This window comes from Lepus europaeus, chromosome 9 (assembly GCF_033115175.1).
Source record: "Lepus europaeus isolate LE1 chromosome 9, mLepTim1.pri, whole genome shotgun sequence".
In the NCBI taxonomy this organism is placed as follows: Eukaryota; Metazoa; Chordata; class Mammalia; order Lagomorpha; family Leporidae; genus Lepus; species Lepus europaeus.
In genome coordinates this window covers 40,267,321-40,290,285 of record NC_084835.1, presented here as the reverse complement: position 1 = coordinate 40,290,285, position 22,965 = coordinate 40,267,321, and the positions used below count along the sequence as shown (strand labels likewise).

Here is a 22,965-nt window from a genome sequence, read left to right as displayed (position 1 = left end):
TTGCCTCATGCAAGCTGTAAGGAAACCTCAATTCCCTAGAAACTGAAGTAACACCTTGACAGTAGGGACTCCATTTTAGAGCACCTGGGACTACATCTTGAGAAAGCACCCTCCACCATCAGACTATGGTCTCAAACTAGCTATGGCCTAAAACTTAAGGCAATAACAACTTACTGCATTCCACCTGGCAGAACATTCAAACTCCACAGCATGATCGCTCAAGCTTAAAAGAGACAGGCTGAACCTAGATTAATGTTAGGAATGTAATTTGTCTCATCCCACATATTTAGGTCAATACCTGGACTAATGTCAAGACTGTAACTGGCACTGTTAATTTGTAATTGGTATTATCAAGAGTGTAATTAATATTAGTTTCGCACAGGCCTTGGGTCAGCTTAACACTAGTAACCATGCATTCCCCCTCTCTTGTGGTTTCTGCCTTCATAAACCATGATGCTTTGACCTTTGGTGCAGAGAGTTCTTTAGGGCATGAGGCTGCTCTCCACTGACAGTGCTGCTCCATTTACACTCGCTCAGCCACAACAAAACCATATGCATGCCATGGTTAATGATCTCTTTCTCCAACTTCAAGCCATCAGCATACCATCTTCAAAACACCCTCCTCTCTGACCTACCTGCATCCCTCTAACATAAAGCCTCTTGTGATGATACGCGCATCACCCAGGCAACTCTTTACATAGCAACATCCTCAATCCTATCTGCCAGGACCTTGTGCCATGTAAGATACCACACTCATAGGTTTATGGTATAAGAACACTGTGTGTTGGGGGTGGGAGCGTAGACCAGGGATGGGGACAAGGGCAGAATATTTAGCTTACCACAGTAACCAACAACAAATTTTAGAATCTGACCTAATCTTAATTAAAAAAAAAAAAACTGAAGGATTTGAAACCTCAGTATTTCTGCTTATTTGAAATGCAGAGGAAAAGAGACAAAGAGACAGAAAGAGTCAGAGATCTTCCATCTGCTCGTTCACCTCCTAAATGCCCACAAGGGGCTAACGTCAGGAGCCCAGAAATCCACCCAGTACTCCTACGTGGGTGGCAGGGACCCAAATACTTGAGTCATTACAGGCTGCCTCTCAGAGCATGCATTTGCAGAAAGCTGGGACTGTAGCCCAGGCACTCTGATATGGAATACAGGAGTCCCAGCCAGCAGAGACAACGCTATGGCGTAGTAGGCTAAGCCTCTGCCTGCAGAGCCGGCATCTCATATGGGCGCCAGTTCGTGTATCAGCTGCTCCTCTTCTGATCCAGCTCTCAGCTATGGCCTGGGAAAGCAGCAGAAGATAGTCCAAGTGCTTAGCTCCTATACTCATGTGGGAGACCCCGAAGAAGCTCCTGGCTCCTGGCTTTGGATCAGTCCATTTGTAGCCGTTTGGGGAGTGAACCCGCAGATCAAAGACCTCTCTGTCTTTCCCTCTGTATGTGGCTTTGCCTTTCAGATAAATCAATCAATCTTTTACTTATTTATTTATTTTTAAATTTGACAGATAGAGTTAGTGAGAGAGAGAGACAGGGAGAAAGGTTTTCCTTCCATTGGTTCACCCCCCAAATGGCCGCTACAGCCGGAGCTACGCCGATCCGAAGCCAGGAGCCAGGTGCTTCCTCCTGGTCTCCCATGCGGGTGCAGGTGCCCAAGCACGTGGGCCGTTATCCATTGCCTTCCCGGGCCACAGCAGAAAGCTGGACTGGAAGAAGAACAGCTGGGACTAGAACCAGCATCCATATGGGATGCCGGCACTGCAGGCGGAAGATTAACCAAGTGAGCCATGGTGCCAGCCCCAAAACAATCTTTAAAAAAAAAAAAAGAAAAAAGAATCCCAAGCAGGAGCCCAAACCACTTGCCCAATGCAACTTTTTTTTTTTCTCCAGAAAGCTTTTATTTAATAAATATAAATTTCATAGGTACAGCTTTTGGATTATGGTAGTTCTTACCACCATACCCACCCTCACACCCCTAAACCATCCCACCTCCTAGTCCCTCTCCCATCTCATTCTTTATTAAGATTCATTTTTAATTATCTTTATATACAGAAGATCAACTCTATACTAAGTAAAGATTTCAACAGTTTGCACTCACACAGACACACAAAGTATGAAGTACTGTTTGAAGACAAGTTTTATCATTAATTCTCAAAGTACAAATCATTAAGGACAGAGGTCCTACATGGGGAGCAAGTACACAGTGACTCCTGTTGTTGATTTAACAACTGATACTCTTTTTCATGACATCAGTGATCACCCAAGACTCTTGTCATGAGCTGCCAAGGCTTCCCTTTTGAGTCCACAAACTCCATCATTATTTAGACAGGGCCATAAGCAAAGTGGAAGTTCTTTTCTCCCTTCAGAGAAAGGTACTTCCTTCTTTGATGGTCCCTTCTTTCCACTGAGATCTCACTCACAGAGATCTTTCATGTAGGCCATTTTTGCCACAGTGTCTTGGTTTTCCATGCCTGAAATGCTCTCATGGGCTTTTTAGCCAGATCCAAATGCCTTAAGGGCTGATTCTGAGGCCAGAGTGCTGTTCAGGGCATTTGTCATTCTATGAGTCTGCTGTGTGGCCTGCTTCCCATGTTGGATCATTCTCTCCTTTTTAATTCTATCTATTGTTATTAGCAGCCACTTGGTCTTATTTATGTTATCTCTTTGACACTTATTCCTATCTTTATGATCAATTATGCACCTAAAATAATCACTTTAACTACTAAGACGGCATTAGTACCTGCCAACATAATGGGATTTGGAGTCCCCTGGCAAGTTTTTACCTTTACCCTTAGAGGTAAGTATGTGGGGACATGTGTTGAACTGTACATCTCCTCCCTCTCTTATTCCCACTCTTATTTTTTACAGGGATCAATTTTCAATTGGATTTAAACACCTAAGAATAATTTTGTGTTAAATGAAGAGTTCAACCAATGGTATTAAGTAGAAAAAGAAGACAGTAAAAAGAATAAAATAATAAACTATTCCTCAAAAGTCAGGACAAGGGTTAATCAAGTCATTGCTTCTGATAGTGTCAATTTCACTTTTACAGGTTTCATTTTAGGTGCTCAGTTGTCACCGATCAGAGACAACATATAATATTTGTCCCTTTCGGACTGGCTTATTTCACTCAGCATGTTTTCCAGATCTCTCCATTTTGCTGCAAATGACCGGATTTCATTGTTTTTTACTGCGGTAAAGTATTCTACAGAGTACATGTGCCATAATTTCTTTATCCAGTCTACTGTTGATATACATTTAGGTTGATTCCAGGTCTTATCTATTGTGAATTGAGCTGCAATAAACATTAAGGTGCAGACAGCTTTTTTGTTTGCCAATTTAATTTCCCTTGGGTAAATTCAAGAGTGGGATGGCTGGGTCGTATGGTAGGACTATATTCAGATTTCTGAGGTATCTTCAAACTGTCTTCCATAGTGGCTTTACCAGTTTGCATTCCCACCAACAGTGGATTAGGTACCTTTTTCCCCATATCCTCCCCAGCATTTGTTGTTAGTTGATTTCTGTATGAAAGCCATTCTAACCAGGGTGAGGTGAAACCTCATTGGGGTTTCGACTTGCATTCCCTGATGGCTAGTGATCCTGAACATTTTTTCATGTGTCTATTGGCCATTAAGATTTCCTCTTTTGAAAAATGTCTGTTTAAGTCCTTGGTCCATCTCTTAACTGGATCATTTGTTTTGTTGTTGTGGAGTTTCTTGATCTCTTTGTAGATTCTGGTTATTAATCCTTTATCAGTTGCATAGTATGCAAATAATTTCTCCCATCCTGTCGGTTGCCTCTTCACTTTCCTGTTTCTTTTGCCACAGAGAAACTTCTCAATGTGATATAATCCCACTTGTTAATTTTGGCTTTGGCTGTCAGTGCCTCTGCAGTCTCTCACAAGAACTCTTTTCCTGTGCCAATGTCTTACACAGTTTCTCCAATGTTCTGTAATAATTCAATGGTATCAGGTCAAAGATTTAGGTCTTTGACTCATTTTGAATGGATTTTTGTATAAGGTGTAAGGTAGCGGTCCTGCTTCATACTTCTGCATGTGGAAATCCAGTTTTCCCAGCACCACTTGTTGAAGACACTGTCCTTGCTCCAGGGATTGGTTTTAGCTCCTTGATCAAATGTAAGTTGGTTGTCAATGTTTGAACTGATTTCTGGTGTTTTTATTCTGTTCCAATGATCTATTGGATCTATTCTGATCCAATGATTTTAACCTGCTGCACCACAGCATCAGCCTCATTATCCATCTGTTTTTGTACAAGTATCAGGCTGTTTTGATTATAACTGCCCTGTAGCATCCATCGAAACCTGGTATTATGATGCCTCCGGCTTTGTTTTTGTTATATAAGATTGCTTTAGCTATTCAAAAACTCCTGTGCTTTCATATGAATTTCGGCATCATTTTTTCCAGATCTGAGAAGAATGTCTTTGGTATTTTGATTGGTTTCACATTGAATCTGTAAATTGCTTTTGGAAGAATGGACATTTTGATGATATTGATTCTTCTAACCATGAACATGAAAGATTTTTCCATTTTTTGTCTTCTATTTCTTTCTTTAATCTTTTATAATTCTCATAATAGAGATCTTTGACATCCTTGGTTAAGTTTATTCAAAAGTATTTGATTTTTTTTTTTTTGTAGCTATTATAAATGGAGTTGATGTTAGAAGTTCTTTCTCAGCTGTGGCACTGTCTGCATACAAAGGCTGTTAATTTTTCAGTATTGATTTTATATCCTGCTACTTTACTAAACTCTTCTATGACAACAGTAGTCACTGTGCACTTGCTCCCCAGGTAGGACCTCTGTCCCCATTGAATTGTAATATGAGAATCGACTGCAAATTCTCTCCCCAAACTGTACTCTATATGTTGTGTGTGGGTGTGGAGGCAAATTGTTGAAGTCTATAATTAGCATAGACTCTGTATATAAAGTCATACTAAAAATGATCCATAATGAAGAAGAAAATGAGAGAGGGAATGGGAGGAGGAATGGGAGCAGGGGTGCAGGGCATGGGGGAAAGAACCACTATATTCCTAAAGTTCTATCTATGTAAAAATGCATCCATTAAATAAATATTAAAAATGAAAAAAAAAAAACTCTTCTATGAGTTCCAATAGTCTCTTAGTGGAGTTCTTTGGATCCACTATGTAAAGAATCATGGCATCTGTAAAGAGGGATAGTTCAACTTCTTCCTTGCCAATTTGTATCCCTTTGATTTTTTTTTTCTTGCCTAATGGCTCTGGCTAAAACTTCCAGTAATATATTGAATAGCAATGGTGAGAGTGAGCATCCCTGTCTGGTACCAGATCTCAGTGGGAATGCTTCCAACTATTCCCCATGATGCTGGCCACAGGTTTGCCATAAATTGCCTTGATTGTGTTGAGGAATGTTCCTTCTATACCCAATTTGCTTAGAGTTTTCATCATGAAAGGGTTTGGTATTTTATCAAATGCTTTCTCTGTATCTACTGAGATAGTCATATGGTTTTTGTTCAGCAGTTAATGTGATGTATCACAGTGATTGACTTGCAAATGTTGAACCATCCCTATATACCAGGGACAAATCTCACTTGGTTTGGGTGGATGATCTTTCTGATGTGTTGCTGGATTTGATTGGCTAGAATTTTGTTGAGGATTTTAGCATCTACATTCATCAGGAAAATTGATCTAATTTTCTCTTTCAGGTTTAGGAATTAAGGTGATGCTGGCTTAGTAGAAAGAATTTGGGAGGATTCCCTCTCTTTCAATTGTTAGTTCTTATTTAAATGTCTGATAGAATTCAACAATGAAGCCGTCCAGTCCTAGGCTTTTCTCTGTTGGGAGGGCCTTTATTACTGTTTCAATTTCCGTCTTGGTTATGGGTCTGTTTAGGTTTTCTATGTCTTCATGGCTTAATTTAGGAAGGTTGTATATGCCCAAGAATCTATCCATTTCTTCGAGGTTTCCTAGTTTGTTGGTATACAGCTTTTTATAGTAATTTCTGATGATTTTTTTTTTCCTGTGGTGTCTCTTGTTACATTTACTTTTCATTTCTAATTTCACTGATTCGGGTCTTCTCTCTCCTTTTATTGGAGAGAGAAGTTATAGTTGGGCCAATGATGAGTCAATATTATTTTTTCAAAAAACCAGCTCTTCATTTTGCTTATCTTTTGTATTTTTTATTCAACTTTGTTGATTTCTTTTCTAATTTTAATTATTTCTTTTCTCCTATTAGTTTTGGGTTTGGTCTGCTGTTGGTTTTCTAGATCCTTAAGATGCACTGACAGCTCATTTATTTGGTGTCTTTCCAATTTCTTGATGCAGGCACCTATTGCTATAAACTTTCCTCTTAACACTGCTTTTGCTGTAACCCCTAAGATTTGATATGTTGTGTTGTCATCTTCATTTGCTTCCAGAAAGTTTTTGATTTTCCTTTTAATGTCTTCTATGACCCACTGTTCATTCAGGAGCATGTTGTTCAGCCTCCATGTGTTTGCATATGCTCTAGAGATTCCTGAGTTGCCTATTTCCAGCTTTATTCCAATCTGGTCCAAGAAGATGCATGGTATGATTTCGATTTTTTTTTTTTTTTAATTTGCTGAGCAAATTTGCTAAGCCTAGCATGTGGTCAATCCTAGAGAAAGTTCCATGTCCTAGTGAGAAGAAGGTGTATTCTGTAACTGTAGGATGAAAAAGTTCTATAGATACCTGTTAGGTCCATTTGGTCTATAATGTTGATTAAATCTGCTGTTTCCTTGTTGATTGTCTGGTTTATTTGTCCATTGCTGAAAGTGGAGTATTGAAGGCCCCCAATACTATATTGTATTGGAGTCTAAGTCTCTCTTTAAATGCTTTAACATATCTTTTAAATAGTCCAGTGCCCTATAATTAGGTGCATATCCATTTGTAATAGCTACATCTTCCTGTTGAATTGATCCCTTAATCATTATATAGTGCCCCTCTTTGTCTCTTTTAACAGTTTATGTGTTAAAGTCTATTTTGTCTGATATTAAGATGGCTATGCCAGCTCTTTTTTGGTTTCTGTTGGCATGAAGCATCTTTTTCCAACCTTTCACTTTCAGTCTGCATGCACCTTTGTTAGAAAGATGTGTTACTTGTAAGCAGCAAACAGATGGGTTTTGTTTTTTAATCCATTCATCCAGTCTGTCTTTTAACTGGGGAGTTGAGGTCATTTACATTCAAGGTGACTATTGATAAGTAATGACTTTGCCCTGTCATTTTTTCAAAAATATTCCCAATTTATACTTTGAACTTCCTTTAATCTTTTACTGAGAGATTTTCTTCCTTTACCTTCTTTCGTAGTGTTGACCATGTTTCTCTGTTTAACACATCCTTAAGCATCTTTTGTAGGGCTGGATGGGTGGTGACAAATTCTTTCAATATCTGTTTGTTATGGAAGGTCTTTATTTCACCTTCATTCACAGATGAGAGCTTTGTAGGATATAGTATTTTTCTCTTAAGACTTGGACTATATCTCGCCATTCTCTCCTAGCCTGTAGGGTTTCTGATAAGTCCACTATGAGTATTAACTGGAGATCCTCTGAAAGTAATCTGGCACATTTTAGAATCTTCTCTTAATGTTTCTCTCTGGTGAGTTTGATTACAATGTGTCACGGCAAGGATCTTTTCTGGTCATGTCTACTGCAAGTTCTGTATGCTTCCTGTACTTGGAAGTCCCTTTCTTTCTCCAAACCTGGGAAATTTTCTGCTATTCTTGGGAAGTTTTCTGCTACTATTTCACTAAAAAGGCCTTCTAATCCTTTCTGTCTCTCCATACCTTCAGGAACTCCTAGAACCCATATGTTGGGCTTTTTAATATATCATGTAGATTCCTAACAGTGTTTACAGTTTTCTAATTTCTTCTTATCTTTGGTTTGACTGTGTACTTTCCTGTGCTTTGTCTTCTAAGTCCGATATTCTTTCCTCTGCTTCACTAATTCTGTTTTTAAGGCTCTCAACTGTATTTTTTATTTGTTGAACTGAATTCTTCATTTCATTTTGATTCCTCTTTAAGGTCTCAAGACTGCTCAGAGTCCCAGCCACACCCTCAGTCTTTTTCACAGTCCCAGTACAGAAGCTTCACATAGTCACAAGCTCTTAGCCCTGTAAGTTCTTCCCACCAGAGTCAGGAGTCTCCACTGGGCTGGTTGCCAGGTGCAGACAGGAGCTGGCACAGCTGTTAGGTATGGCCAAAATGTCACCCGCTCTATCAGCTTGTTACAGGACACTGATGTAAAGTGATTAGGGAGAGAGAAAAGTGTCTGTCCCATCCTTTTTTTTTTTTTTTTTTTCTCCTCCAGTTTGGCTGGTATACTTTCCCCCACGGGGCGCAAAGCCAGGTTCCCTCTAGGCTCTTCCTGCTACTTTTTCACCAGTGCCTTGGGCTGCTGCGGTCTGGTCTCACCTCACTGTCTAGTTCTGGTGCATAGGCTCTCAGCTGCTGGAGTCCCAAGCTGAGGGCGCCCATGCCCTCCACATAGGTCCACCGTGTCCCTCTAATTTCAGTAGTTTCCTATGCCATTTTCTCCCTAACTCTTTCCTGAAACTACACTATCTCCACTTTTTTTTAAACTGTCTTCTCCTGGGCTAGAGCAGTAAGTGCTCTCCCTACTCTGCCATCTTGGAATCACTGATCGCAACTTCTTATACATCATATCAAAAGTATAAGTCTGTACAGAAGTGTTACAGGAAGAACACACAGAAGCATTTACTGATTCATTCTACAAGAGTATTTTATTATCCACAAAAAAACCTTGAGCAAGTCACCAGACTCCTCTGAATTTAAATTTCTTCATCTTCTGAATCAGCATTCTTTGCAAAACCATGAAATTCTAAAAATGCACCACACACAATTTCAGTGACATGAGTGCCAACATATATTAACCCTGTGTGTGTCAGACGCCAGGCTGAGCACTTTGTAAGTATTGCATCATTTCATCCCTGCAAGCATGGAGAGCTGGGTAGCATTAAACCTGTTGCTCAATATGCAGGAAACAGTAGCTCAGTAAGATCAACCAGGCAACCCACAGACACACAACACACACGTGGACCAGTTACAATGCTGGCCTGATCTGCATACCCAGACAGTCCACCAGTCACACCATGCTGCCTCCTGACAGAGGGACTCAAAATATTCTCTGCTTATTTAATAAACATATCTGACTTATCATTTATATACTTCTCAAAAACAGATCAAAATCACTTATTTTGTGTTTCTGAGCACCTGTCAAAGTATCAGATACACAGTAGGAACTCAAATACTGAAAATTACACCATCACAAACCAAATTTGTGACAGAAGCCCAGCCTTAAAGCAAGTTATCAAAAAATAAAATGTCCCTGAGGAAGTTCAGGCTTGCCCACATGCAGCCAAGTCTAACATCCTTCAGTACTACAGTCCTTTAAAAGCCATTTCTAGTTTTTCCCTTTATAATGTAAATGTGAATGGCAATAAGTAACCAAATTACACTCCTGTGGCTTAAAACGGTTTCTTCAACCTCATCCTATATGACAATTTTATTATTTCTATGCAGCTGAATTGGTGTGCCATACACAGAAGCTGCTCTGAAGTATAAGGCCAACCCAGAGCTTCCCTTGGCTCTTGCCCACTAACTAAACAGCATAACCAACGAGAAGCACTGTCCCAGATCATGAACTGATACCATGTCAACCAATGCTGCACACAGTATCAGGAAAAAGGTAAAGGTTCACAGACAATAATCTGAGATGTGTTGGAAAAGGAAGTCATCAAGAAATCACAGACCAAGTGACATCTCTGAGACATCTCTTCAGCATACCCATGCTTATATCTAAATAAGTAACTACAAGCAGTGGCATCATCACACCAGTTAACAGGGAGCCAGCACAAGCCCTGAGCCCCTCTCTCCTTCTGCACCCGAGTTCAGCCTCAGAGGGCTGGGACAGCTGAGGCGACAGGTTGTGCTGACGAAACTTGGTTCAGCAGACTCTGTTAAAGAATCCAGGCAGGAACACACCACACAAAGACACAATAAGCCAACAAAAGCATCCACAATGAGAAACACTCTGATGAACGTTGTTGGAAAGCCTTCTAAAGAACTTGCATTTTTCTGATCATTCTATCCTTTAACATCTCTTGAACAGAGCCCCAAATCCAGGATGGAGCTTGCTCCAGCCCCTGCCCCAGGAATCTCTCCTGGGGATTATTGTAAAAGTCTCTTCCCCTCCACAGAGCTGCCAGATGATATTCTTATAATTTACAAGTGTGACCAAAGCCCTTCAAAGTTAACAGCCAATCTCCTTACCATGGCAGGCAGGGCCCTCCAGCTCCCAGAGTCTGCCCCATCTCATAGCAACCTTTCCTAGTTCCCTCTCCCCTAGCAAACCACCACACTGTAAAGCACAAGAAAATGAAACTGTACTGAACTGGGCCGGTGCTGTGGTACAGCAGCTTAAGCCTCCACCTGCAGTGCCAGCATCCCATATTGGCGCCAGTTGCTGTCTTCTTCCGACCCAGCATTCTGCTACCCCTACACCCACATGGGAGACCCGGGAGAAGCTTCTGGCTCCTGGCTTTGGATTAGCCCAGCTCTGGCAGTTATGGTCATTTGGGGAGTGAACCAGCAGATGGAAGACCTCTCTATCTCTCCCTCTGTCTGTAACTCTGCCTCTCAAGTAAATAACTTTTTTTTTTTTAAAAGGCCTGGAATTCTCCAGCAACTTACATATCCTCCTCTACCTCTAGACAAGAAGCCTCTACAAGGCAGTATCTTATCATTTTATCCTTTTAACTAAAGTATAGGTTAAGGATCCATATCCAAAAAGCATGACAACAGAAATGTTTGGAATTTTCAATGTTTACAAACCCTGGGGTACCTGCATATACATGATATGTCATGGGGAGGGGAGCCAAGACTAAACACAAAATTCGTATGTTTCAAATACAAAGTACCTCAAAAAGTTCATGGAAAATGGAATTAAAAGATGTTTATTTGGTACAAAAATACTTTGTAATCAATGCATACTGTTTTCATAAGAAACATTTTGAAGAGCCCACATACACTTTGTACACATAACCTGAAAACAGTCTTACACAGTATTTTCAGAGTCAGCATTTTCAGAGACCTATCACATAGATTAGGTGTGGAATTTTCCACTTTGGTGTCATGCCGGTGCTCAATAAATTTTGGATTGAAACATCTCTGATTTTCGGATTACGGGTACTCAGTCTAAAAGAGAGGGAACTAAGATGAGCTGAACAAAAGCAGCCTATAACAAGGAGACGAAGATATCCACAAGAGGACAGGATGTGAACAAAGAAGTTTTAAGGGTAGTAATACAAACAGGGTATTTTTTATTTTGTTGGGATACATCTCTGTAATTTTTAACATTTAGGGCTCCTAAGAAGGAAGGGAAAAGTCTGCCTATGCCATGTGTCTAATCCCCTAAAGTGAAAAACAGGTTCTCAAAAACACTGAAAAGTAGACAGGAAATAAATTTCTCTGAGCACTGGGCATATGCTCAGATGCATCGAAAAAGAAAAATTACCTCAGTGTGGCCAGGTATTTGACAGTTCTGTTTCAGCTTCTAATTACATGGAAATTTTCCTGGCAACATCTATACACTTCTCCCTCCCCTCGGCTTGACACACAAGCAGCTTCTATCCACAGCATTCCTATGTGTGCCCTTCTAAGTAACTGCACCTCTGGGGCCTGGGGGCAGCAGTCTCGTTTTCTTTTTCTTTAAAGATTTATTTGAAAGGCAGAGATATAGAGAGAGAGGGAAGGAAGGAGAAGGAGGGAGAAGGAGAGAGAGGGAGAGAGAGAGGGAGGAAAGGAAGAAGAGAGGGAGAGAGGGAGAGAGAGAATGAATGAAAGAATATGAATCTTCCATCATGGTTCATTCCCCAGATGGCCGCCAGGACTGGACCAGGCTGAAGCCAGGAGCCTCTTCCAGGTCTCCCACATGGGTGCAGGGACCCAAGCACTTGGGCCACCCTCTGCTCCTTTCCCAGGCACATTAGCAGGGAGCTGGATCAGAAGTGGAGCAGGTGGGACTGGAACTGGTGCCCATATGGGATGCTGGCACTGCAGGTCAAAGTGAAACTTGTATGTCACAGCACCAGCCCCAGCAGTCTCATTTTCTACCTGACCTATTCCCTGACTCAATTATGCAACTATACAAGGTTTTGGCAAAATATTACAAATGCAAATCAGAGATAATCTTATTGATTTATGAGTATTTCAAAACCCATCATAATTAATTCAAACGATAAAACGCATTTCAAAATTAGCAACCTTTGTTCTATGATCTCACTACAAGGTTTTTCTTTAAAAGGTCAGTAAAGATCACAAAGAACACTACTTATTCATTTTAAAAAGTGATATTAACAGTATAAACAAAGAAGCTTAAAGACATTGTACCAACTAACATGTACACAGTTCTCTGGAGCTGACAAGCATATCTCCCAGCATCAGTGCACCTAGTCCTCTCAGTCACCAATTCAACAAGACAGCAACAGGCATTGGTCATAGTGGTTAGGCCACCACTTGAGACACCCACACTCCACTTCTGAGGGCCTGGGTTCAAGTCCTGACTCCACTCTCAATTCTAACTTCTGGGGAAGCACCAGGTGATAACTCAAGTACCTGAGTCCTTGCGTCCCTGGCTTTGGCACAGCCCAGCCCTGGCTATTGTATGCATCTAGAGAGTGGACCACACAATGTAAGGTCTCTTTCTGAAATCCAACAAGACTCCCAGTGGAGGACAGCACAGAGGAGTTGCATTGGCCTTGACAGTTACTAGAGGAGCTAAGCCACAGCACAAGCTGCCTTCACCTGCCAGACCCCACAATAGCATGTACCTTGAAGAAAACTACAGCATGCTGCAACAGTCACTTCAATTTAAATAAAATGCAAACCTAGTATCCAAATATATTGCCTCCCTCAAAAATAAGCAATTTATTAAATTAGGGTTTTGAGTAGGTCTAAAATACACACGTAATTCTTCAAGAGAAAAGAGAAATGACATTTTTGATCTGTGTGCGGCACTCTTAGTGTTCTGCAGCCACTAAGATACTTTTACACAGCAGACTAACAAGCCAATTCAGTACAAATATTTACAACCAAATTAAGATTTTTGATAATCCTAGACCAGTAGCATTTAAATACCCATGAGTAGCAGCCTTAACAAGGGATCTTGTTTAAAATGCAAGGTCTCTAGTTCCATCTCCAGTTATCTTAATTTATTACCAACTGCACAGCAATGTATTCTGAGGGAGGTGCTCCAGGGGCCACACTTGCAAAATACTAGTGGAAGCTATCAGGAAAGCAGTTACAAAACATGACGCAATTTATTTCTTGGCGCCCTCAATCCCAGAGAACAGGATTGAAAAGGACCATCTTGCCAGCATCCGTGCATAAAGACACCTACACATCATGCAGGCACACACATGAAATTCACAGTGGCTACTTTTGACTGCCAAAAAATTTCAATATTCTTTCACCTCTAAAAATAACACAAAGTGAGCCAAAAGTAGAATGAGACACAAGAAAAGCCGAATCTTAAAACCTTTTTAAAAAAAATAGCATTAGCACTCTAATGATGAAGCATCTGTAATATTAGGGTAAACATGCCCCAACCTTTGATCTAATCTAATCTTGTACTTCTCACAGGCCTTTTTCTGTGTCTGATGAAAACTGAGCTGTAAAATAATTCAGGTAGGGATTGAGAGATGTGTACAGCAAACTTCCTAATAAAAATGGCACTGACTGGACTCTTCTTGCAGTTGTTACATATTAAATCTTATTTGATTGATTTTACTGTATTTTAAACTACAAACATAAGGTAGAAGGTTGTAATTATACTTATATTGATTCATCATTAAGTTTTAATCAAGCCACTGGCACAGGGGATGGTTATTATTTTACCAGTGTTTTCTGTTTCTAAGTTTCATTTATAGTCTCTGTTTATTATGGACATATTCAATACCAACTAAATTTAATATTAGTATAAACAATATGATATTGTTTCTAGGCAGTCTGTTTACAACATAAAAAATTCTGTATCAAAGCAACTATGTTACACAACAATGACTACACTAAACCAAGTCCTATTATCTCCAGATTTCCATTACTTACTGACCACTGACAACTACAGATATTCCCATTTTGTCTTTCCTCTACATTCAAGTTACTTTCAGCAACTACATTCACATGAATTCAAAATCAAAAGTTTATAGAGGGAGAGGGAGAGAGAGAGAGAGAGAGAAATCTCCCATCCGCTGGCTAACTCTAAATGGCTGCAACAGCTTCTCCAAAGTCAGAAGCGAGGAGCTTCTTCCAGGTCTCCCACACATATGCAGGGGTCCAAGGACTTGGGCCATCTTCTGCTGCTTTCCCGGGTGCATTAGCAGGAAGCTGGATCAGAAATGGAGCATCTGGGTCTCAAGTGAGTGCCCATATAAGATTCTGGCATTGTAGGCAGTGGCCTTACCTGCTACGCCACAACAGTCTCTAGTCTATTACTTTTGAAGGTAGTTTTAAGAATCCAGAGTTAAGTTGGGCTCTGCAAAACCATTTTAAATCAATGTCAAAAGGAAGTTTGGGGGCAGATACTTGGCACAGCGGTTAAGACACCGGCTAAGATGCCCACATTCTACATCCGAGTGCCTAGGAGTCAGTAGGGACGATCAAGTAATTGAGTTCCTGCCACTCACATGGGAGACCTGGATTGCAATTCCAGCTCCCAGGACTGGTCTGGGTCCAGCCTTGGATTGAGTTTCCAGTTCCTCCAGCCCAGCCGAGTCTTGGCCACTGCAAGCATTTGAGGAATGAATGAGGAACATAGACTCTCTCTCAGTCTCCACCCCACTCAAACAAAATTAATTTTTTTTACAAAAAAGTCAACATGTTTTATTTTAAAAGCTTCAGTGATTACAATGTCTCAGAGGTTAATTTCTTTTCACATTATATTCTCAGTGATAGATCAAGACATTCGTTTTACAGAAGCAGACATTTAGCCTAGCAACTAAGATGCAGGTGAAGATGCCTACAGCCCACACTGGAATGAATACCTGCATTCCTGCCCAGCTCAGGCTGCTGACCACAGCCTCCTGCCAAAGCAAACCCTGGGAGGCATCAGCATTGGCTCCATTTATTGGTATAAGCCCTGGACTACTCTCACTTCTGGCTCCTGGCTTTGGCCCTGGCCTAACCCCAGTCTAACCCCAGCCATTTTAAGCAATTTGTAGAGTGAAATACACAAATGGAAGCTCTTTTTTTTGTTTCTCCTGCTCTCAAATTTTTTTAAAGAAAGAAATCTTTAAAAATTCATTATACAATATTGAGACATTCTGAAGTTACATGTTGATCTAGACATATAAATGAAAAATACTAAAGTGGGCCACAGGTCATCTTTTTTCCTTGTCAAACATCATAATCTCAACAACTCAAATTATCACAGGAAGAGGCAAACACTTGCTTTAATCTAGAACTCACAGTATTTCTTCTGTAATTCCCTTTTTCCTTTATTTTCCTGATAAAATCTACTATGTATCCATCAACCAATGGGAAATAATCTGAACACATTTCCTTAAAAGAATTTTAAAGAAATTAATGCTTCCCAATCATTCTTGTGAGTTCAATATTATCATAATAACAAACATGTAAAAAGCCTGAGAAAACTACAAACCAGTTCCCTTTATAAGGAAAGCAAAAGTTCTCCAAAAACAAACAAAAATACTAATAAACCAAATCTAGAACTGTAAGTATATTTTTAAAAAAAATTGTAGATCATGACACCAAGACCAAATGAGATTTATCCCAGAAATGTAAACACTAGGGATAGAAGGCAACTTCCTTAACCCAATGTGGGGCATCTATGAAAAACTCACAACTTGAGAATAAGGCTGTGGCACAGTGGGTTAACGTACTGCTTCCAACATCAGCATCCCATATAGGCACCAGATTCCAGTTTGGGTCCCAGCTGTTAAACTTCTTTTTCTTTCTTGTTTTTTTCTTTTTTTAAAGATTTATTTATTTATTTGAAAAGCAGAGTTAGGGAGATAGAGATATCCCTTCTCCTGGTTCATTCCCCAAATGGCCGCAACAGCTGGAGCTGGGCCAATCCAAAGCCAGGAACCAGAGGCTTCATCCAAGTCTCCCACATGGCTACAGGAGCCCAAGCTTCTGCTACTTTCCCTGATTTATTTTGTGCTTTTTTTTTTCTTTTTTCTTTTTTTTTTTTTTTTTTTTTTGACAGGCAGAGTGGACAGTGAGAGAGAGAGACAGAGAGAAAGGTCTTCCTTTTGCTGTTTGGTTCACACTCCAATGGCCCCGACAGCCGGCGCACCACGCTGATCCAAAGGCAGGAGCCAGGTGCTTCTCCTGGTCTCCCATGGGGTGCAGGGCCCAAGCACTTGGGCCATCCTCCACTGCACTCCCGGGCCACAGCAGAGAGCTGGCCTGGAAGAGGGGCAACTGGGACAGGATCGGTGCCCCGACCGGGACTAGAACCCGGTGTGCCGGCGCCGCAAGGCGGAGGATTAGCCTATTGAGCCGCGGCGCCAGGCGTAAATTCTTTTATAGAAAAACTTTCTTTAAAAGATTTTATTTATGTGAGAGGTAGATTTACAGACAGAGAGAAGAGAGACAGAGATAAAGGTTTTCCATGCACTGGCTCACTCTCCAAATAACCACAACAGCTGGAACTTGGCCAATCCGAAGCCAGATCAGGAGCTCCTTCTGGGTCTCCCACGTGGGTTCAGGGGCCCATGTACTTGGGCCATACTCTATTGCTTTCCCAGGCCGTAGCACAGTTTTAGATCAGAAGAAGAGCAGCCAGGACCAGAACCATCACCATATGAGATACTGGTGAAGGCTTAGCCCACTATGCCACAGCACCAGTCCCAATATGTGTATTCTTTAATTACTGGGTGCAGGACTCTACATAGACCCATTGGACCAATCATGCCATTGTGGTGTTCAAATTTTCCATGACCTTAGTAAGTTTATGCCTGCCAGATTTTTTTATTTTTATGTAATTATTCTCATTTGAAAGGCAGATCGCCGACAGCGATCTTCAGCCTCCTAGTTCATATCCCAAATGCCTGCAAAGGCTGGGGCAGGCCCAGGCCAAAGCCAAGAGCCGAGAATTCAAACAAGATCTCCCATGTGGATGGCAAGGACTCAACTACTTGACACATCATCTACTGCCTCCCAAAGTACACATAAGCAGGAAGCTGGATAAAAACAGGAGGAACCAGGATTCAAACCATGCACTCTGACATGGGATGTGGGTGTCACAAGCAGCAACTTATTCTCTCATCAAATGCTTGCCCCTGATTTTTTTTAATTAATTTAGTTGAGAGGTAGAGACACAACACGGGCAGATAAGAGAGGGAGAAGACAGACCAACAGAGAGAGAGAGAACATGCAAGACAGTGCACTCATCCACTGGCCATTCCCAAATACTGGCAACAGAGGAGGCTGGGCAGGGCCAAAGTCAGAGATCCAAAAACTCAACTCAAGTCTCCCATGTGGACCTGGAACACAGTTACCGTAAGCCATCCTTTCCGCCTCTCAGGATCTGCATTAGCAGGAGGCTGGAGTCAGGAGCCACAGGCAAATGTGAACACAGATAATGTGATACAGGATACAAGCATCTTAATCAGTATTTGAACTGTTGAGCCAAATGCCCACCTGAGCTTAATGCATTGAGAGAGAGAAAGAAAAGTATCTCCAGCCAAGATTACAGTTTTGTTCATCTCTCTTCGTAATCCTGTCAGTTTACTCAGACTGTTACCTAGTGTGGGTTCAGGCTTGTTAAATCTCCCAGAAGAACTTTTCCTTGTATTATATTACACAACAATGCCTTAAGTCTCCTTGCCCAATATTAATGCTATTGCAGCAGCTCTGTTTCCTTTAGTATTTGTCTGTCAGCTAGGGTTTTATTAGAGAAGCAAATCACTGCGAGTGACAAGAATAGGCATATATTATACCAACAGATAGGGAGCAAAGTGAGCAGTGTACATACAGCTGCTGCTTCCTCATCTAGCACTGGATCAGAAATCAGAGGACAGGTAATCAGGCAGGAAATATGGAAATGAACTGGGGACGAGTACAGACAGACTGAAACTCACATTTATTTTTAACCAATCTATGAAAAAAAAAAAAAAAACTGTCAAATGAGCTAGTATCCTCCACTACAGAGCCCACACACCTGACCTAGAACTTAGAGAAGCTGAAAGATTCCGTGGAAGCTGGAGGTCAGAGGCCACTGTGCAACACAGGCAGAGATCTGCAGCAGGGTATTGGGCCGCAGCAGTGCCTGTCCCTAAGCCACCCTCTGAACAGACACACTGAGGCTTCACTGCCACCTTACAGAGTGCAAACTTTCCCTGTGGCTGGTCTAACCTGAAACTGCCCAAGGAAGGGAACTGTGGGAAAAGTAGTTCCAGTTCAAATTACATTGACAATAGAAAACCAGCACAATTTGCATGAAAAATTTCTTTTTTTTATTTTTATCAATTGGTTTTAGAGGCAGAAACAGACAGAAAGACGTCCCATCCGCTGGTTCACTCCTCAAATGCCCGCAACCACTGGCTGGGGCCAGAGCCAAAAAGCCACAAACCTAATTCAGGGCTCCCACATGGGCGGCAGGAACCCAACCACATGAGCCATCGCTGCTGCCTCCTGGGGTCCTTATTAGCACGAAGCAGGATTCAGGAGCCTGAGTCAGTACAGAACCCAGGGACTCCAAGAAAAGACTTAGCATCTTAACCACTAAGAACAGTCATCTCAACACACATACTTTCTTTCTCCTCCTTAGTTTTATACTTTCTGTGTATTTACAATTGAGGTCTGTCTTTTGTAGGTACTGCACTGCCAAATTTTTCCTTCTTATCTGAAACTCTCCATCTTTTAACTGTAATATCTATTGGGATTTACAATTTGATAATAAAAGGACTGCTTTTAACAAAATGAAATAAAGTAGTACCTATACCAACACACACGCAGCTTTGCATTTCAGTACATATCACTTGTTACTCACCACTTCTCCAGCAGAGGCAGCCAGCATATGCTTTACAGGTGTCAGGTAGGATGATGAATCAGTGTGCACCAACCATTTCACATATTCATAGGTGATAAAAAAGGCAGCAGCTGAAATTCAAAACAAGCTGGTCCTTCACAAAGTTTAAATACACATTCAGAATATTCAGAAATATTTTTCAAAAAGGCCTAACATTTATCAAACTATGAGATAACAGATAAAGCAGACAGTTAAACATATTCCATCTTTTCTCTAGCCTCACTCTTTCAGAACTTACGGAGCCCTGATATTCACCTGTCCCAGAACTTAGACAATTGCAGAAAACAGGCAGGCATTGTGCTGCAGCAGATTAAGCCACGCTCCAGATGCTTGCATCCCATACTTCAGTTTCTGATCCAGCTCCCCGCTAATGCAACAGGGTGACAGTGGATAATAGCCCAAGTAACTGAGTTCCTATCACTCACGTGGGAGACCTGGATGGAGTTTCTAGCTCCTGGCTTCAGCCTGGCCCAGCCCCAGCTGTTGCAGGACTGTGGGGAAACAACCAACAGATGGAAGATCTCTCTCTGTGTCTTTCCCTCTCCTTGTCACTCTGCCTTTCAAATAAATAAATCTTAAACAAATCATGATTCCCACCCTGAGGGAGCCTAACAGATAACCCCTTGTTTCCTATGTGATAATAACAAATTACTTAACATTTTTGCTCAACTTTCTGGAAAAGTATATGGATTTCCACAATCCAAAATATCATTACCTATGGTGACAAAACAGTTATACTAATAAACAGGTTAAAACTGCAAACAGAGTGTCAATTTGTTGGGTCAACAACAGGAGCCACTGTGCGCTTGCTCCTGATGTGGGATCTCTGTCCTTAATGTACTGTACATTTTGATTTAATGCTATAACTAGTACTCAAACAGTATGTTTCACTTTGTGTTTCTAAGTGGGTGCAAACTGTTGAAGTATTTATACTAAATTGATCTTCTGTATATAAATAGAATTGAAAATGAATCTTGATGCAAATGGAAAGGGAGAGGGAGCGGGAGAGGGGAGGGTTGCGGGTGGGAGGGAAATTATGGGAAGGGGAAGCCATTGTAATCCATAAGCTGTATACTGGAAATTTATATTCATTAAATAAAAGTTAAAAAAAAAAACTGCAAACATACCTCAACTTATATGTCCACACTACAATGTTTTATTGCTGCTTACTCAAAATAACCACATTACTTTTTACATCAATACATCATTAAATCAAGAAACCAATCAACTATTTAATTAAAACAAGAAGCTACTGCTATCCGTGTGAACCATTAGATGCACAAAGAGCTTTAAAACTTGTTACTATTAATCAAAAGATGTTTACCACTTGGATAAAGATAAGGCACAAAAGATAAAGGACTGACAAATACATCTTTTACAGGACATTTGAACATGTCACAGTAAAGCCTGAAACACTCAGAAACATGGCATGATAACGAAGATCAGCTCTCCAAAGTCAAGGTTGTAAAGCCTCCCAAGTGCTAACAAATATACACCAGGACAAACAAGAAGGCCCATCATCCCCATGGGAGTAATTACCATGCCCGGGTTCTTCAAACTGCTTTGCTGCTCAGTTCACTCCCTAAATGTAGAGCTGTAAGCTCTGCCACTACACATTCCAGCACCCCTGCACATTACTCCAAGAAAAAAAAAAGGAGAAAGACAGCATTGCAAGTGGCTTCATGGTTAACTGCCTCCACTCAGCTTGACTTTACGACCACTCTATCATGCACAAATCCATTAGGAATGTAAGTTCCAACCACACCCCTCCATGGAGTGGTATCAAAGAAGGCTCCGCAAAATAGCAAATGAAGACAAAGTCAGGTTTCAGGAAAGGCTCTGAGTAAGGTAAAGCAAACTGGGCTGGGCAATCTGATAATGACGGTGTCTTCTAACTCTTAAAAAAGAAAGAAAGAAATCCACTATGCTTACCCTCCATTCCCTTCTAAAAAGTCAGTAAGGCTCCCACACATGGGTCCCCTCTGTTCCCTTTTGATCTTGAACAGCCCCCATGCCTGCCCTCAGCCTGGCAGAATGGTATGTTCAAAAGTGTCTCTGGCTGCTGCTGAGTACACTGGTGTCCCACACGTGGACCAGAATCTTAACAGCAAAACAAACCAGGCAAACACACAGAGATGTTCAATTTACCCAAGATCCACAGGAAAACAAGAAGGCCTCCCATTCTCTGACATGTTGTGGATAACAAACAAGGAGAACACCACTCCCCCTCTCCCCATTCTTCCACCCCCCACACACAGATACACACCCAAATTGCAAACCACATGCTACATGCAAACCCCTGCAGGAAGAATGTAAACTGTCCTTGGGTCTTAATGATAGCACCATGAACGTTATACATTCCAGGCAGTATTATAACCAACCACAATAACCCTTATATACAATCTCTAAGAGGAAAAGATTTTGTGGCCGGTGCTGTGGCGTAGCGGGTAAAGCCACTGCCGACATACTGTATGAGCATCAGTTCGAGTCCCAGCTGCTCCACTTCCAATCCAGCTCTCTGCTATGGCCTGGGAAAGCAATAGAAGATGGCTCAAGTCCTTGGGCCCCTGCATCCTTGTGGGAGGCCTGGAAGAAGCTCCTGGCTTCAGATTGGCACAGCTCCAGCCGTTGCAACCAACTGGGGAGTGAATCAGCCGATGGAGGACCTCTCTCTCTCTACCTCTCTCCTCTCTCTGTGTAACTCTGTCTTTCAAATAAATAAATAAATCTTTTAAAAAAAAAAAAAAAAGGTTTTTAGAACAGTGAGTCTAAGTGAGACACCACAAAACCAGTAACTCAAGAACAGGGACTTGTTGGCATATTCCTCTGCAATTCCCTAGTTCAAAGGCTCGCAAACCTGTCTGCAAATCAGAATCACCTTGGGATTTTTTAAAACCTCCACATCAGGCCCATGCCACGCCTCGGAGTCATTAAATCACGACCTCTGGGAGAAAGCACAGGCCTCAGCATTTAAGCTCTTCAGTGATCAGGTGACTCCAATGGGGACAGATTTGGGGATCCGTGCCCCCCTCCCACACTTGCAGCTATGCTTGGCATGCAGTGGATGCTCAGTAACTTGTGGTTAGCAATGGTGAGAAGCACACACATAAAAAATCAACAAGAACCTCACACCAGTTTGCTGTTGTTAAACTACAGGAAGAAGATGAAATGGGAACAGATAAACAAAAGAATGGCAACAGTTCTTTTCTCTTTGCTTACAAACCTGTAAGTGAACACAATGCTCACAGATTAGCACTTAAACACCAGGTTAAGACAAAGAATTTCTCTTGCAGTAATTTGAGAAAAAAGAGAGCAAATCCCAGAATTCAAGGATTTCCTAAAACAGTGATTTTGTGCTGGATGTGATCACATTTGTTTGTGGACTTAGTTTACTTTAGAGCACTGCTAGAGGCATCCATCAGTAAACAATCACACTGAGATGCCAGAAAACAAGGATGCCAAGAAACATTAAGACACCCTCTGACCATACAGTAAGAGGGTCATGGTCACAGCACACTTCAGGACCAAAATAAAAGAGACTGTAAGAAAGGATGCAGCAGCACCCCATTTGCAGCATGTGAGCACACTTAAGACAGAAAGATTTAATGCCTTTTAGGCGCACCTGCTCCACAAGAATCTCCACGCAGCAGTTATCAAATCTGGCTATCCTCAACAACGCAACCACCTTGGAAACTTCTGACACTCAGGCTGAACTTGGAACACTTAAATTTCTGGAGATGAAACACATGCAAAGAACTTTTTAAAGCTTTTCAAGTGATTCCAATTGCAGACAAGGTTGAGAATCACAGCTCCAAGAAATCATAATCAACGTCGAAATTACACTGGATGGATTCTGACTGGGAGTTTCAATAACAATAAAA

General features: G+C 41.3%; 1 protein-coding gene across 3 annotated transcripts in view; it reads right to left on the bottom strand.

Moving 5' to 3' along the window:
• The window catches only part of SLC25A26 (solute carrier family 25 member 26), a 141,344-nt gene that overhangs the window by 100,114 nt on the left and 18,265 nt on the right, over window positions 1-22,965 (bottom strand). For all 3 annotated transcript variants that reach the window (XM_062201231.1, XM_062201232.1, XM_062201233.1), the window contains one exon: window positions 19,046-19,155. In XM_062201231.1, the coding sequence (XP_062057215.1) occupies window positions 19,046-19,155 (110 nt within the window). The remainder of the gene's footprint in view (window positions 1-19,045; window positions 19,156-22,965) is intronic.